Genomic DNA, 14,109 nt, shown 5'->3' with positions numbered 1-14,109 from the left:
ATGGTTGTTGGTGGGTTATGGTTGGTACTGGCGAGAGAGGTGATTTCTTGAGCGTGATGATTGGCGGGTAAGTTGTGGATGCTGGGAATGCTGAGATCATGGGCTGGTGGTTTCGGTTGGAGTGATGGTTGTGGTGGAAGTTGCTGTTAGTGGTGTGGGTTGGTGGTGGTAGTCGTGGTGGTAGTGTGGGTAATGGGTGATTGAATTCTGGTGATGCGGGGAGTTGATGTGATTGCCAGAAGAATGTGGAATGTGCCATCTTTGTTCTCGAAATGGCATACGGTGCAATAACCACCACACCCGTTTCCCTATTGCCTGAGTTCCTCAATTCTTTAAATGATTTTTTTTAATCTCTTAAAAAATACCGTGTGTTTTCAATTGTGTCTGATTGAAATTGCAATGCCAATGAGATTACAGCCCTATACAGACCCTTTTGTCAGTCTCCTGCTGAATGAGGCCCTCCCCATGCTGTGCAGGTCATGGGGGCTATTTGACCATACTTCACACTGGTCAGTGCTACATCACCATGCTGGTTAGTTGCGGATTGATGAAAGCTGAGCGCAGACATGTGGGAACGTATAAGTAGAGCACAATAATTGAGTTTGCTACACAGCTGACTATAAAGTAGCTCCGCAGCCTGGTATGCATGGGGGTCGCCCATCCAAGAACTATCCAGACTCAACTCTGAATTTTCTCCCGAGCTTGGGGGAGATTGGAAATGGCATATTACAGGTGATCCGAACACATAGGCTGACGTTACAGACAGTATGTAGTCCTCCTTTGTTGTATGGCCTCTGCCATAGAAATGTGGAATTTCCTGCTGGTCCCCAGGAGCTAACTAATGCTTAATTATGCAGTAGCAGTGACTGAGACGACTGCCTCTTTGGATTTGTGGCAATAGAAGCAGTCTTCATGTCCATAGCCCCAACCTTAAACCCGAATATCTAAACTCAGTTCTTCAAACCCGAGACTTCCACACGTTAACACTTACACTCCGAGCCTAAACCTAAGACCCCAAACGCCAACTCTTAGCGCTAATTGAAAACTAAAGATACATTGTCCGTGAAATATTTCACGAACGGAAACCCACTGAAAGTCAGTTATAGGATGCAAATATGGTCGATGAATGAACATTCGTGGGAACAGTCGCCACTTCCAATGATAATTCCTGAGTGAAGGGAGGATTGTTTATGTATTGTGCAGCCTTCTTGTTAACCATATGCTGCTGCTGTTTGTTTCTCATCAGGCCATCGTGTGGGATGAAAGCCTGACTGGACCTTTTGGCCTCATCGCTGAATACTCACTGCTAAAGGTAACGTTAGTAAATGGTGTCACCCATTCCTTCATCACATCCAGAATAATCGATGAATGCTACTGTCTCCCCTACGGCCTCCAATCGCCAATTGATCAAATATAACCACTGCTAGACTTCTCACCCGCACCCGTAAATGAGACCACATCATTCTGGTACTCCAATCCCTCCACTGGCTCCCAATGCGATCCCTGATTAATATCAAGATTTTCTTGTCTGTCAAGTATGACGTTCTCTAACTTGCATGCTTAGTGACTAACTCAGAGACGATAAGACTTGGAGGCACTTCTTTATTAACAAGCACCATCGGGGTTAACACTCCTAATAATCAGTCCGTCTATTTTCGGCGACGCTACTCAGCTAGGACAGTCGGTAGGCTGCCTGACTAGCTGCGCCTCGAGATGGTGAAGATGGAGACGATGACGAGAAGGATGGTGAAGACGATGAGAATAACGGTGACGAAGACTTCAGCAGCACGACGGGGATCCCACTCCAACAACAGCCTCAAGGTCTCCTACAGGGGCACCTCTTAAACTGTCAGCGTGGCCTCGCTCCGTACCCCGGCCACGCCTCCTTTCTAGAACCTACTAGCGGGTTCCTGGTGTGCCCCTTCTGTGACCTTTCCCCTAGATCCCCCTCTCGTGTATATCCTGTACTGCTGACGTCAGGACTGCCGTACGCCGCAGATTCCCTTTTTCTGCCAGCAGCCAGCGCTATGCCACTACACGTGTTCATTTTTCTGTCCTTCCGTAATTCAAAGCACGTATCTCTCCACGTTTCTTTGTGTACGTTTGCGCATTTGTTCCAATGTCTTTATCATTGACCATATTTCTCATTAACATTGACATTCTCGCTGGTTGAATGCCCACGATGATGATAATGTTGATGATGGTAACATAGCCCGGTTCACCCGTGACAGGAGCATGAAGTGGACAAGATGTTTCCTCTGCGGGAGGAACGCCTGCCGCCACTGCCGCCATCTCCTTCCCGACACGTGATCTTCATGCTACGGCCACGCGTGGAGCTCATGCAGATCGTGGGCACCAGTCTGCTCAAGTAAGTGACGGAAAACACACATGGTGGCCTCCTCCCGTGAGAGATATCACATGGTCGGTGTTCCCGACAGCAGAGCTCTTCACCCTACGCTGGTGGTGCAGCGTGAGTTGACTTGGCCTCAAAATGAGTACGTGGTGCGGTGTTGTAAACATCACGGGGAGACAAAGGCAGTCGGGCGTGGTGATGAAGGCAGGGAGTGTAAACGTAGGTACAAGAGGAATCTAGAGCCGACACAAATGGACGTTCCTTCCAGTGGTGGTCCTGGCCAATTGGAGGCCCTAAGTTCAAATTACAACCACCACCCCCTTTAAATTTGCTAAATCTTAATCCGTTGATATATGAGATATAGAAAAGAGATATGTGTAGTGAGACACAATAAAAGTCTACGAATGTATGTTGAACTTCTTTCACACCATATGTAGCCAACCGTGCTAACCAGAGATGCGGGGGAAGAATATATAGAAATGTACTTGGATGAGAAATGAGAGACGCAAATATTCAGGGGTGAGACAGATTAATTGGCTTTTTGAATGAAGATTGTTGCTCTGGTTTTTATTAGGATTTGAATTCGAGCGGCTCATTTGATTCACCCTATTTTTTTATGGATCCTGGGCCCCTTGCACTGCTTGGCACCTCTGATTATCACGGTCGTGCTATGTACATTGCAAATGTAGTTCAACATACAGTAAAACCGTGGATTGCGAGCAAAATTCGTTCTGTAAACGTGTTTGTAATCCAAAGCACTCGTATATCAAAGCACTCGTATATCAGTTGTGATCACGTGACGCTCGGCAGACAAAGCGTAAACACGTACTACTCGTATTGCAAGACCTCGCTCGTTTATCAAATTAATATTCATTTAAAAAAGTGCTCGTCTTGCAAAACACTCGCAGACCAAGTTACTCGCAATCCAAGCTTTTACTGTACATACATTTGCATTTGCTTAGTTTTCTAATGCCGAGCGCCATCACTGACCGCCCTGTGCGTGCCGCAGGGAAGAAGGCTGCTCCCCGGGCAGGGAGTACCACCTGGTGTGCGTGCCGCGCCGCTGCGTACTCTGCGAGCAGCATCTGCAGCAGATGGGCGTCTTCGGCACCTTTACCACCATCCAGGAATATCCCTTGGACTTCATTCCTTTTGACAGTGACCTCATATCCATGGAGAATGAGTTCGCATTCAGGGTATGCGCTCCCCCCTTTTAAGTGCTGTAGTGTCATTCGTACGAGGCAAAAAATATGTCCTGCTCATTGGACATTGAAGTGGTGCTCATCGTCCGTACACAGCCCCTCAGACGGTGGTGAAAACTCCACTTTGCAATGACGGGGGCAAGGCTATTTGTCGGACAACCATTGTTGACTTCCCACAAAGTGGTATGCATATGTTCTACCCCGGAGAGTGGGACGATGGTCCGAGTCGACCCCCAACTAAGTAGGATTTGAACGAATGAGTTGAATGAGTTAAATGATGACGTCACCCTGCTGCTCTGTTTAAGACCGGGAGCAAGTGAGGGCTCCACCATTCTGGTGATTTGCCCGATGATGCTGGATGTAATTACCAGCGAAACGTCGTACACAAAAATTGTAAATGTTGTGGATTCACTCATCAACACACCGGTGGGCTAAAGTAGTGAACTGTTTGTCTTTTGTCAACGTGACACATTTTTTACTGTTTGGCCGTGTCGGGTGGTGGAGGGTTACGACACATTTATAAATAACGCGATCTAACTCAAAAACCTTTATTATGAATAATATTGGTCGCGAAAGCCTACGTGTTAAACTGAGGATTTGAACTTGCAACCTTCCAATTGTGAATGGCTCGCTCGACTAACTGAGCCAGTGATGAGAAAAAAGATAGGTTTTTGTAATCCAATACCATCCGTGAAATTTGCTATTCACGAGCATCTCCGGAAGGTAATACCGTGGTCCTGCAGTAGCCTAGAGCACCTGTTTTATACATGCAAGTCACCCATTTAAGCGCTCTCCAGGCTCAACCCTGCTGATGAGATCGGGCACATTCCGGATGAATCATGGTCGCAATGCAAAACAGTACCATACAATTTGTTGATAAATTATTTCTTTGCTTTCAGGAATGTCACTTGGAAAATGACTTCACAAGTTTGTTCCACGTTGCCAAAGGACTGATGACCATGCAGTCTCTTTATGGCACCATCCCAAATATCTCCGGAAAGGGAGAATGGGCCAGGGTGAGTACCTTGTGGTTGTTGGTTGATGACCGTTCTGTTATTATGAAAGTTTTTCAATGGGAAAAATCTGGAAACTTACTTGTGCGCACGTGAAGCTCGCCGCTACCTATGTATGTTGAACTTCTTTCGCACCGTACGTAGCCAATCGTGCTAATCGGAGGTGTGGTTGGAATCTATCCTATGTATGTATGTTGAACTTCTTTCGCACCTTACGTATCCAACCGTGCTAATCGGAGGTGTAGTTGGACTCTGTTGTATGTATGTTGAACTTCTTTCGCATCGTACGTAGCCAACCGTGCTAATCGGAGGTGTGGTTGGAATCTATTGTTTGGATGTTGAACTTCTTTCGCACCGTACGTAGCCATCCATGCTAATCGGAGGTACTACGCCCCGCTGGAACTCCCTGCCCAGGGAACCCTCTCCACTTTGAAGTCTCCTCAAAATCTTACCCTTCAACCGTGACTCAGGACTCACTTCCTTAGTCACTTCCTCTATTTTCCTCACCCTTGCTACGTCCCTCCCCCATTCTTCCTCTGTCATTTTGCGCTCCGGTCCACTTGTTAACGTTCCTGGGCTTATTAGCAACATAGACGTTGCTGTCGCTGCGAACATTGAACGGCAAAAGCTTTCGTTATTTGTGAGCAGTTGTGGGTCGCCAAGCATTTACCATGTCGATTGGCGTAAAAAACAAGAAGGGAACAATTCGTCGTAAGGCTGACCCGTTTTCTTGCGATGCGTGACGTTGCAGCGCGTGACCGACATGCTGCTGAGGATGCACCGCGAGATGGCGGGGGTGCAGATGCACATGCCTCCTGCCATCGACACGCTCCTCATCATCGACCGCAGCGTCGACCTGCTCACCCCCATGCTCACCCAGCTCACCTACGAGGGCCTCGTCGATGAAATCTACGGCCTTCAGAACAGTGAGTTTTGACGCCAATTGCGCGCGGCCCAACTCCGTGCCCGTGTGTAACGTGCGCTGGGGGGGGGGGGGCCCTTGCGGCGGTCCGCTGCTCAGAATCAGAATATTTGTACTGGAGGAATCCAATGTTGTATTCAGCTATTTTTCACAGATGTCCGGATGTCCCTGCTGGTTGACGGGGGGCTTTCCCGTGCCGTGCGTGAAATACGGTTCGATGACCGTACTTCACCACACTGGTCCGTGTAGATATTAGTGTGAAGGCTGAGAGTGTAGACACGGAGCATAGAAGTTTTTACGCACCACTCTCCACATCACTAATTAATACCCTGGCACAAGCGGTGGATGTAACGATGAATGGATTCGTCCCTGCGATTTTGTGCTCATTTGAGCAAGAAGTCACGTGTTTTTTTCTTTTTTCTTTACAGCTTCGGTCAAGCTTCCGCCGGAGAAGTTTCAGCCGCGTAAGCAGGACGGCGAAGCAGCAGCAGAGCTGCCCTCGGAGCCCAAGAAGCTGATTTTGAATTCGGCCGAGGAGCTGTACGCAGAAATCAGGGATCGCAACTTCAACGCCGTGGGGGAGGTGCTGAGCCGTAAAGCCAGGCTCATCACAGCCCAGTTTGAGGTGCTCCTCTTACCCCCCTCTGCCTTCGCCTGTGCACGTTGTTCCGTATTCTCCGGACTCCGGAAAGTCGGACGCAGCCCAAACTCTGGGAGACAGCGGTATTGCTACGGAGATCCGTCTGCCAGAAGATGATTGTGAAGGCGCTGCTTTAAAGTGGGGAGAAATGTATTCTGGAAGATTATTCTGAAAGGCCGGTGGCGGCTGCCTTCTGTCTTCTGGGTGTTGTTGTATTGCCTATGTCTCGTTGTCACTATCCAGGCTCAAAATCTTGCTTCGCATCCGACACCTGATGAGAAAAATGGGGGGCTTTCCAAGAGATGGGGCACCATGGCGGCGAGATGTTAACTACCTCGCCTGTTATACAGGAAGTCGTGGGTTCGGTCCCGGCCCTGATGTCTGTATATATGGAGTTTGCGTGTTCTCCCTGTTATCACGTACATTTTTCTCCAGGTCCTCCAGTTTTTCCCTCCACGTTTATAATCAACATGCATTTAGAGTATTTAGCTGCTATACATTTCCACGTAATGAGCCACTTCATTGAGCTATCATTTGTGGCCAGGTCACTTTTTCAAAAAATGAGCTATATAGAGCTCAGTGGACCTTACCTGGTAAAAAAAAAAAATGTTTGACCTGTTGCTGTGTTTGCAGGAAAGGCACCAAGCGAAAACCGTTGGGGAGATAAAGGAATTTGTTTCCAAGCTCCCGCACATGCAAGCTGTGAAATCGTCCCTCGCCACCCACACGTCCATTGCGGAGCTTGTGCAGGAGGTCACTCGTACGTACTCGTCCGCTGCCTCTTGTACCGCTTTTTCCACTGCACAACCGAGCCACACCGTGGCCGTGCCCGAGCAGAAGTCAACCAGCACAAATAGATTTTAAAATTAGTTCAGTTAAACGGAATGTGAGACTGTGAGGTGGTAGTCTTAAGTTCAAGAGCTGCTCATCATGGATATCGCTTCGACTTTTGACGTCGACTTGACTCGGGATTCTACGTGTATCGCAGTGGCGAACTAATTATTGATTGTTGAATCGAATTGTGATGGAGAGGATCATTATGCGCCGAGAAAGAACCTTCGGTGCTTCTGACAATCGTTTACTCCCGCCTCTTGACTTCACGTTTTTCGTCTCCAGATTCAGACACCTTCCTCGACTCATTGGCTGTTGAACAAGAGTTCATCGCCGGCATAGACACCGATAAGGTGAAATATATTTTATAATTCATTATTATTTACGCTTGTTTACCCAGGAAAGCCTCGCTGAGTCTGACAACTCATTTTTCAGGAGATTTCTGTCACGTTTTCATGAATGGCGGAAGGTGGGGTGCGCTGTGATTGCTCTGTATATTCTAATTGAGTAAGAAGCAGGCAGGACTGGAACAATGCTGCTTTTACACTGTGTGAGATCAGGAGGTCCTCTGTGTGGATCAGAGGATCTTGGAGGTGGGCTATGCGATATCCACTTGGGCAGGCCATTTTCGAACAGATTCGCGAGCGTTCAGAATGGATTCTTCGTCTTTTTGACATGGCGCCGGTCGCTCGATCGGGGAAAACATTGGCGAAAAGACGCTAAAATTACAAAAACCCTTCTGTTTTTTATCGCTGTGTGGGTGCTTATCAGGCCAACGTTTACATCGAGGAGTGCATTGCGCAGAAGCTGCCCTTGATGCGCGTGCTGCGCTTGATGTGCATACAGTCGCTGTGCAACAACGGCCTCAAACCCAAACTGCTGGAATACTATCGGCGCGAGATCATACAGGTGAGCATGCCACGCATCGGGAAGGCAGAGCTGTCCGTTTTTCCACTGCACGTTGATGATTATGTATGTATGTTGAACTTCTTTGGCACCATACGTAGCCAACCGTGCGAATCGGAGGTCCTGGGGAAGGACAACTAAACACAAAAAGTAGTTCTGAAGAAATGAGTTTTCGTTCTAGATTTACAAGTGCGTAGCTCCCAGTAGGCTCCTAATATCATCAAGGAAGAGCATTCCAGACGGCCGCAGAAGCGCATCTGAAAGCGCGCAATGCAGTGACCATCTTTGTTCGATGATTAGCCAAAAGCTGCTGCGACGATGACCGGAGTTTTAGTGATGGTTTATGCTCCTTGTCGAGATGCTGATGGTGAATGATGGCAGGAAAATTCAGCAATCAACCTAAATCAATTTAGCCATCCACTGGATTGTACAATATGCAGGCCTTCATCAATCCACTGCTGGATGTGTTGCTCGTGACAGACGTATGGGTTTGAGCACATGCTCACCTTGTTCAACCTGGAGAAAGCCGGCCTGCTGAAGCTGCAGCCGCCAGGACGGAACAACTTCCCCACTCTCCGCAAAACCCTGCGGCTCCACCAAACCGACGTCAACGAAAGGGTGAGTGTGGCGGGTCGTCACCAATCCACTGCTGGATGAAGGCTTCGCCCCCCCCCCAAGCCATCGCCACCCCCCACAGCCATGTGATGTAAACATAAACCTGGCACCGGTACGCGAGCTGACTTGATTGCTCCATCTTCACGGTGAACGTCCTTCTTGGGTGCGTTCTTTCCTTCGGCTGCTACCCAGCCGGTCGTTTATCCCAATGTGACCTCTTTAATCTATGTATTTCAGAATCGGAAGCTTTATTTATCCTGGAGAAATCCGACTAGCTATGAAGCTCTTTTTCACAGATGTCCAGTATGTTCTCCAATCAAATCCTATTATAAGCGGGGACATGGTATATCCACTTGTGGACACGCTGTATTCGTGCTGTTTCCGTTTTATGGCCTAGTTTGTGATGCTGGGTGCTGTGCTTTGTGGGGAGCGGCTGTGCAACGGTTTGCGTGCTGCGCTAGGAACACGGTAACTGGAGTTCGATTCCTGTTCACGGCCAACACCTGTGATGATTTATCTGAACCGGTCCTGAGCCTCCCCTCGGTCAAGTCGGCCTCAAATGAGAACCTGGTATGGTGTGTAAACATTCCCACTGTTGAGATAAAGTTGGCCGGGTGTGGTGCTGGCCACCCACCTCCTCGTGTGCCGTGCCGGCCTTTGTCGGTGCTTGCTATAATAGGACTTGCCCCAATAGTCTGTTAAGGCTGTATGTGTCACTTGTCTGAGACCAGCCGAGATGTGCTGCATTACGTTTGTTTTGGCTGCATTAAGGGCATTCCGACCCCTGTTTGCCCACATCTTGAAGTGGTAGTGCCCGATGCCAGCCGGATTGTGGTGGCCGCGTTGTTGCCCGTCGCAGGCCCCCACGGACGTATCCTACGTGTACAGCGGCTACGCGCCGCTCTCCGTCCGACTGGCTCAGCTGAGTACGCGCCCCGGCTGGAGAGTCATCGAGGAGGCCCTGAAGCTGCTGCCGGGGCCCGAGTTCCACGAGAAGCAACCGATTCCAACGGGGCTCACTCACAAACGTGAGCCGCACAGCGTCCACATTTCTTTGCCCCCACCGCTCCTCCTGGCACTGATGCCCATCCGCAGTCTGATCGCGTATATTGTAAAAGGCAGGAATCGCTTTACTCCTGAAATTTACACATTGCCAAAATGTTAATTTGGCAATTGCATTGCTTGCACCAGGGCCCATGCCAACCATGCTACGCCACTGCATTAATGCATACACGTACAATGGTTCTGAGGGCATATGTCAGGCAGACTGCATTTTGTAAATGCACATTCACAATGGTTTCTGCGGCTTCCATTGGGCAAACTGCATGCGTTTAATGCACGTGTACGATGGCTCTGGTGCGTGTGTGTGGTGCTGCGCAGGCGATACGGGATCACGCATCACCCTCGTGCTCTTCCTGGGCGGCGTGACGAGCGCCGAGATCTCGGCGATCCGCTTCCTGGGGCAGTCCGAGGACAGCAACACAGATTATGTCATTGGGACCACGAAGCTCATCAACGGGACTTCCTGGCTGCAGTCTCTCGCGGAAAAGCTGGAGCCGATCACCACATGCCCTGCCAAATAAATAATGCACGCTGCGCTACAAACAATGCCAGACGATTGGAATTTTACCCGAGCCAAGGATGATGGCGAGCAGTTAAACCTACTCCCTGGATGTAAAAAAAAGCCATTCGCATCGTCAGCCTCAATAAATCCACTGGCGAATGAACACCTTCCCAGGCCATTGCCGTTGGTCATAATCTTGCGATGTATTCACCCAGCACCTGCAAAAGCAAACGAGTGGAGTTCATCGTTTCACCTCCGCGGTGGACGTTATTCCTCGGTGTGTTTCCTCCGGTCCAGTGGACATCATCTCTTTTCGAGATGCATCCTATCCAATTGCTTTGCTTCAGTCAGTATGTCTTGAACCGCGGTGTATGTTCTCTCATCTGTGCGTTCTTGAATGTCTCCATATGCCACTCTAAAAGTGTAGCGCTCATTTCTTTTGCAACTTTTCTCTTAACAAACATGGCTTTTGCACTAATTTCATGAATTGGTTCGGATGGTGTATTTGGTTCTAACGCGCGCAGAAAACTACTGTGATATTTGTAAATATAAAACATTCCCATCGGCTCTTAAAATCACGTTTCTTTGATGTGCAAATTGTCACCGGGGATATTAAATGTGTGCAACTGTTATAAAACCACTGCAGGATGAATGCCTCCCCATGCCATTCGGGTCATGAAGGTTATTTGGTCAAACTTTACCGAACTGGTCAATACGGGTTTTATAGGGTGGGCAGCATTCGATGTTGGCGTATAGTACAATGCGATGGATTTAGTGGCACTGCCCTCATTGTTGAGAACATAGATCCCTGAGCAACTTACAACACACTGTTTTTATGCATGGTGGTCATCCATCAAAGCGCTATCCTGGCTCAACCCTGCTAGGTTTGTGAGATCGAGTACATTCTGGGGGTGGGGATAAGGGGGCAGTAGCGGTTTTGATTGGGGGTGGGGCTGCCATGCCAAATAAGTGGAAAAGTGGACCACTGTTATGTATTGAAAATTTACAGAATAAGTATTGACTTAAGTTATAACTGGCCTGGTAACCTACAGATAGCATTTTCCCTTAAGCTTTTAAAACATTTCAAAATCCGGCTAATCGACTTGAAAAGCATTACTCCGTCACTCTTTGCAGACAATACATGCCCATGGTCAGGTTCAGCTGTCAGCCCAGTCTAACAATGTTTGGTCGTGCATGTGAAATTGCACTTCGCTCCCTGAGCAAATATGTATATACAGTGATTGAAAATACACAGCCACCATTTCCAATAATCACAACCATACATTTTTATTATTTACAATCATTTTGAACAATGTTTATATTTTTAAATAGGTTGTGTTTAGAGCAGTAGGATGGATTCATGTCCAATTTGTGGTGCTGGCCACAACATTATACTGGCTGCCTATATTGGTGCCGTCCATCAAATAATTACAATTACCAGTTCGAGCGAGGTTAAAGCTACAAAGCTGTTTGCCTCCCAAGTAGTAGTGACGTCACCACAGCACTTGTGGACACATGGTTTTTCGTCTGAAGATGTTATTGTGAACTTTGTCCTAAACCCCCACAAGCCTGCTATGGCAAAACACCTTATCGATATTTAAGAGTCCCAGGTGTATGCCAATTTGTTGGGTTAATGCGTCATTTGTGTGGTTGGAAGATCACTTCAACACTTCTGTTAGAAACCTGCATATACAAGGAATATCCTGCTGACATTTAAACCACGCAGTTCAAACCTCCGTCGAATTATAAGCGTTCAATCATGGGCGACACCATTATGAACGGCCTTGTATTGCCAACCCGGGCCGGGCCATCTGAAAGGCCGTATCGTAGCACCGTGACACGGGCAGCATGTTCGCTTGGGTCTTCTTGCCGCTTAGACCTTGGCATTGGCTAGGGCTTCCACCTCCTTGGTGACTTGCTCAGCGCTCAGGTTGTCCAGCAGAACACTTCTCTCTTGGCCATAGGCTGCGGAGCAGAACATGCACGGAACATCACGGGCATGCAAAAAGACACTTGGGATAACACTTGTCTCCTTTTCCATTGGTATAACGAAGCCGAGCCAGGTCGTCCCGGGTCAGAAGGCACAGGTTTTTTTTTTTTCCCCCACTGCAAAAGCAGAGCCGCGCTGCTTGCATCATGCCAACGTGAGAAAGTTTAACGGTGAAACGTTAACATTTCTCACGGTAATACAGACTGACGTCACAATTAAGAGGCCTTTAGCTCCGCCCCCTGGACGTGTTTGTCTCAAGAAAATAGCAGATGTGTTGTTCGGTCAACGTACCACGATTTGCTTTCCGGGACCGAGAAAAGCAGTGACAGACCACCCGTGCCACGAGAGCCCAGCGTTGGCTCGGCTCAGACGTGCCAGTGGAAAAGTCCAGGTTTGGCCAGGATGGGCCCAGCCAAAGTCGGTATGTTTAACTTCTTTCGCGCCGTACGTATCCAACCGCATGAATCGGATGAGGAAATTCGCCGTGGGCGGGGGCAATTGTAACAATTATTCGGAGCCGACAATAATAGGAGGGGGACTGCGAGTCACCCCGTGTCACGGTTGAGCCTGCCAGAAATGTGGTAGCTTTCGCCTCTGGAGAAGACACCTGGTTCTGGTAGGAACCTCCTGGTTACACCAGCCCACAGGGGATTATTGTGCCCGTCTGTCGTGCAGGGAGGGGCTGGGTGGGGAGAGTGGGGCTGGGTGGGGAGAGTGGGGCTGGGTGGGGGGTGGGGTTGGGTGGGGAGGGGCTGGTCACCCCGTGGTGCCCTTATAAAACTCAACGTTATACCTACTCACGCCGGCTTGTGCCCGCCCTCACAGTCGGGCATATTTGCGGAATACACCACGCCGCCGTTGACCCTGGCCATTGACCGAGCAACCCAACACGTTCTTACCAGCTCCCTCCGCAGGAGGAATGTGTTTATTATTTGCGGAGGGCAAGTGCACAGCTTGCGGGGCCCGTACCGTATCGCGCCCAGAGGCGGGCGGGAACGTCGCGGCATTCCCGCACGAGCACGGGGAGGTTGGGATTCTCCGTCTTGAGCGTCACAAAGCGAGCCTCGATGAACTCCCTGCACACGGTGGGGGTGGGGTGGGAGGCACGGCATCGTGATGGCATCGTGATGGCATCTAAACGGGCTGCGATGTTAGCGCATTGGGCTTGCTCACTGTGATACTGAACACACCGCACCAGGGCCCAGGACTGGGTTTAGAACATCGTCACTGGCGTTAACTCGGGTCGTCCGCTCCCAACAAACCCACTCCAGTCCCCGGCACACACACGCACGCCACACAGCCATGTTGGCGTTGACAGGGGTATACAAGTGCTCTGCTAGCTCCCACACAAGGGCCACGACTGATACGAGTCGAGGCCTCCCCAATCAGGGGGACACTTTACTCAGTTTCTCGCCTCCCTCAGCTCCCCCCCACCCCGTGTGTCCCCGTGTGGGCCGCACCTGACCCCGCGGCTCGCCTCTGAGCTCTGGCTGAGGTGCAGACGCAGCTCCCTGAGCGCGGGGGACGCGAATCTGAGACTCGACCGCGCCGCCATCCTCCTCGTCTCGCTCTCCTCCAAGGACGAATGCGGCGAGGATCGATCCGGCGGAATCGCGATACGTTCAACATCGATTCTCGATTCACTCGCGCGTGACGTTGCCGCGCGATGACGTCACACACACATCGCGGCGTGCAACTTTTTTAGCGCGGTGACGTCACCACGCCGCCGCGTGCGGGGGCTGCGTTGGGCGCGATGATGTCACCGCGCAACGTTTTACGGCGTGACCGGTGGTCGTGAGATGACGTCGCCACCGCGCTTGCGTGCCAAGCTGCGTTGCGCGATGACGTCACCGCGCAATGTTTACGCGTGCCGCCGTTGCGCGATGACGTCACCACGCGCAACGTTTTCCAGCGTGACGGCGCCGTTGCGCGATGACGTCACCACGCGCAACGTTTTCCAGCGTGACGGCGCCATTGCGCAATGACGTCACCACGCGCAACGTTTTCCAGCGTGACAGCGCAGTTGCGCGATTACGTCACCACGTCGCGTCCCTACCTTTGCGTGATGACGTC

General features: G+C 50.0%; 2 protein-coding genes across 3 annotated transcripts; one reads left to right on the top strand and one right to left on the bottom strand.

Annotated features, from left to right (window-relative positions):
- Nucleotides 1-475: 475 nt before the first annotated feature.
- Nucleotides 476-10,613, top strand: VPS33A (VPS33A core subunit of CORVET and HOPS complexes). Of its 2 annotated transcripts, XM_078867017.1 has the most exons (12): nt 481-1,312; nt 2,232-2,368; nt 3,363-3,549; nt 4,455-4,571; nt 5,320-5,494; nt 5,919-6,115; nt 6,764-6,890; nt 7,247-7,314; nt 7,733-7,870; nt 8,348-8,485; nt 9,342-9,510; nt 9,863-10,613. In XM_078867017.1, exons 1-12 carry the CDS (start codon nt 1,220-1,222, stop codon nt 10,063-10,065), a joined length of 1,749 nt encoding a protein of 582 aa, XP_078723143.1. In that variant the 5' UTR covers nt 481-1,219; the 3' UTR covers nt 10,066-10,613. The 2 variants fall into 2 exon arrangements, with proteins under 2 accessions (XP_078723144.1, XP_078723143.1); XM_078867018.1 differs by lacking the exon at nt 8,348-8,485 and having other exon boundaries at nt 476-1,312.
- Nucleotides 10,614-11,317: 704 nt separating this feature from the next.
- On the bottom strand, nt 11,318-13,637 carry NDUFA2 (NADH:ubiquinone oxidoreductase subunit A2). The gene is made up of 3 exons (XM_078867403.1): nt 13,497-13,637; nt 13,006-13,112; nt 11,318-12,011 (listed from the first exon to the last, which is right to left on the bottom strand). The coding sequence occupies exons 1-3, from the start codon at nt 13,589-13,591 to the stop codon at nt 11,920-11,922; spliced, it is 294 nt and encodes a 97-aa protein (XP_078723529.1). The 5' UTR covers nt 13,592-13,637; the 3' UTR covers nt 11,318-11,919.
- Between the last annotated feature and the right edge of the window lie 472 nt (nt 13,638-14,109).

This window comes from Lampetra fluviatilis, chromosome 23 (genome assembly GCF_964198595.1).
Source record: "Lampetra fluviatilis chromosome 23, kcLamFluv1.1, whole genome shotgun sequence".
Lineage (NCBI taxonomy): Eukaryota > Metazoa > Chordata > Hyperoartia > Petromyzontiformes > Petromyzontidae > Lampetra > Lampetra fluviatilis.
Note: the sequence above shows the minus strand (reverse complement) of the source record. Positions and strands in the feature narration are given on the sequence as shown.

Coding starts and splice junctions, on each gene's coding strand:
- NDUFA2 (XM_078867403.1), bottom strand. CDS start 13,591: ATGGCGGCGCGGTCGAGTCTCAGATTCGCGTCCCCCGCGCTCAGGGAG. Junction 13,113..13,496: donor GAGGCGAGCCGCGGGGTCAG/GTGCGGCCCACA, acceptor CACCGTGTGCAG/GGAGTTCATCGAGGCTCGCT. Junction 12,012..13,005: donor CCGCCTCTGGGCGCGATACG/GTACGGGCCCCG, acceptor TCTGCTCCGCAG/CCTATGGCCAAGAGAGAAGT.
- VPS33A (XM_078867017.1), top strand. CDS start 1,220: ATGCTGCTGCTGTTTGTTTCTCATCAGGCCATCGTGTGGGATGAAAGC. Junction 4,572..5,319: donor GAAAGGGAGAATGGGCCAGG/GTGAGTACCTTG, acceptor GTGACGTTGCAG/CGCGTGACCGACATGCTGCT. Junction 9,511..9,862: donor AACGGGGCTCACTCACAAAC/GTGAGCCGCACA, acceptor GGTGCTGCGCAG/GCGATACGGGATCACGCATC.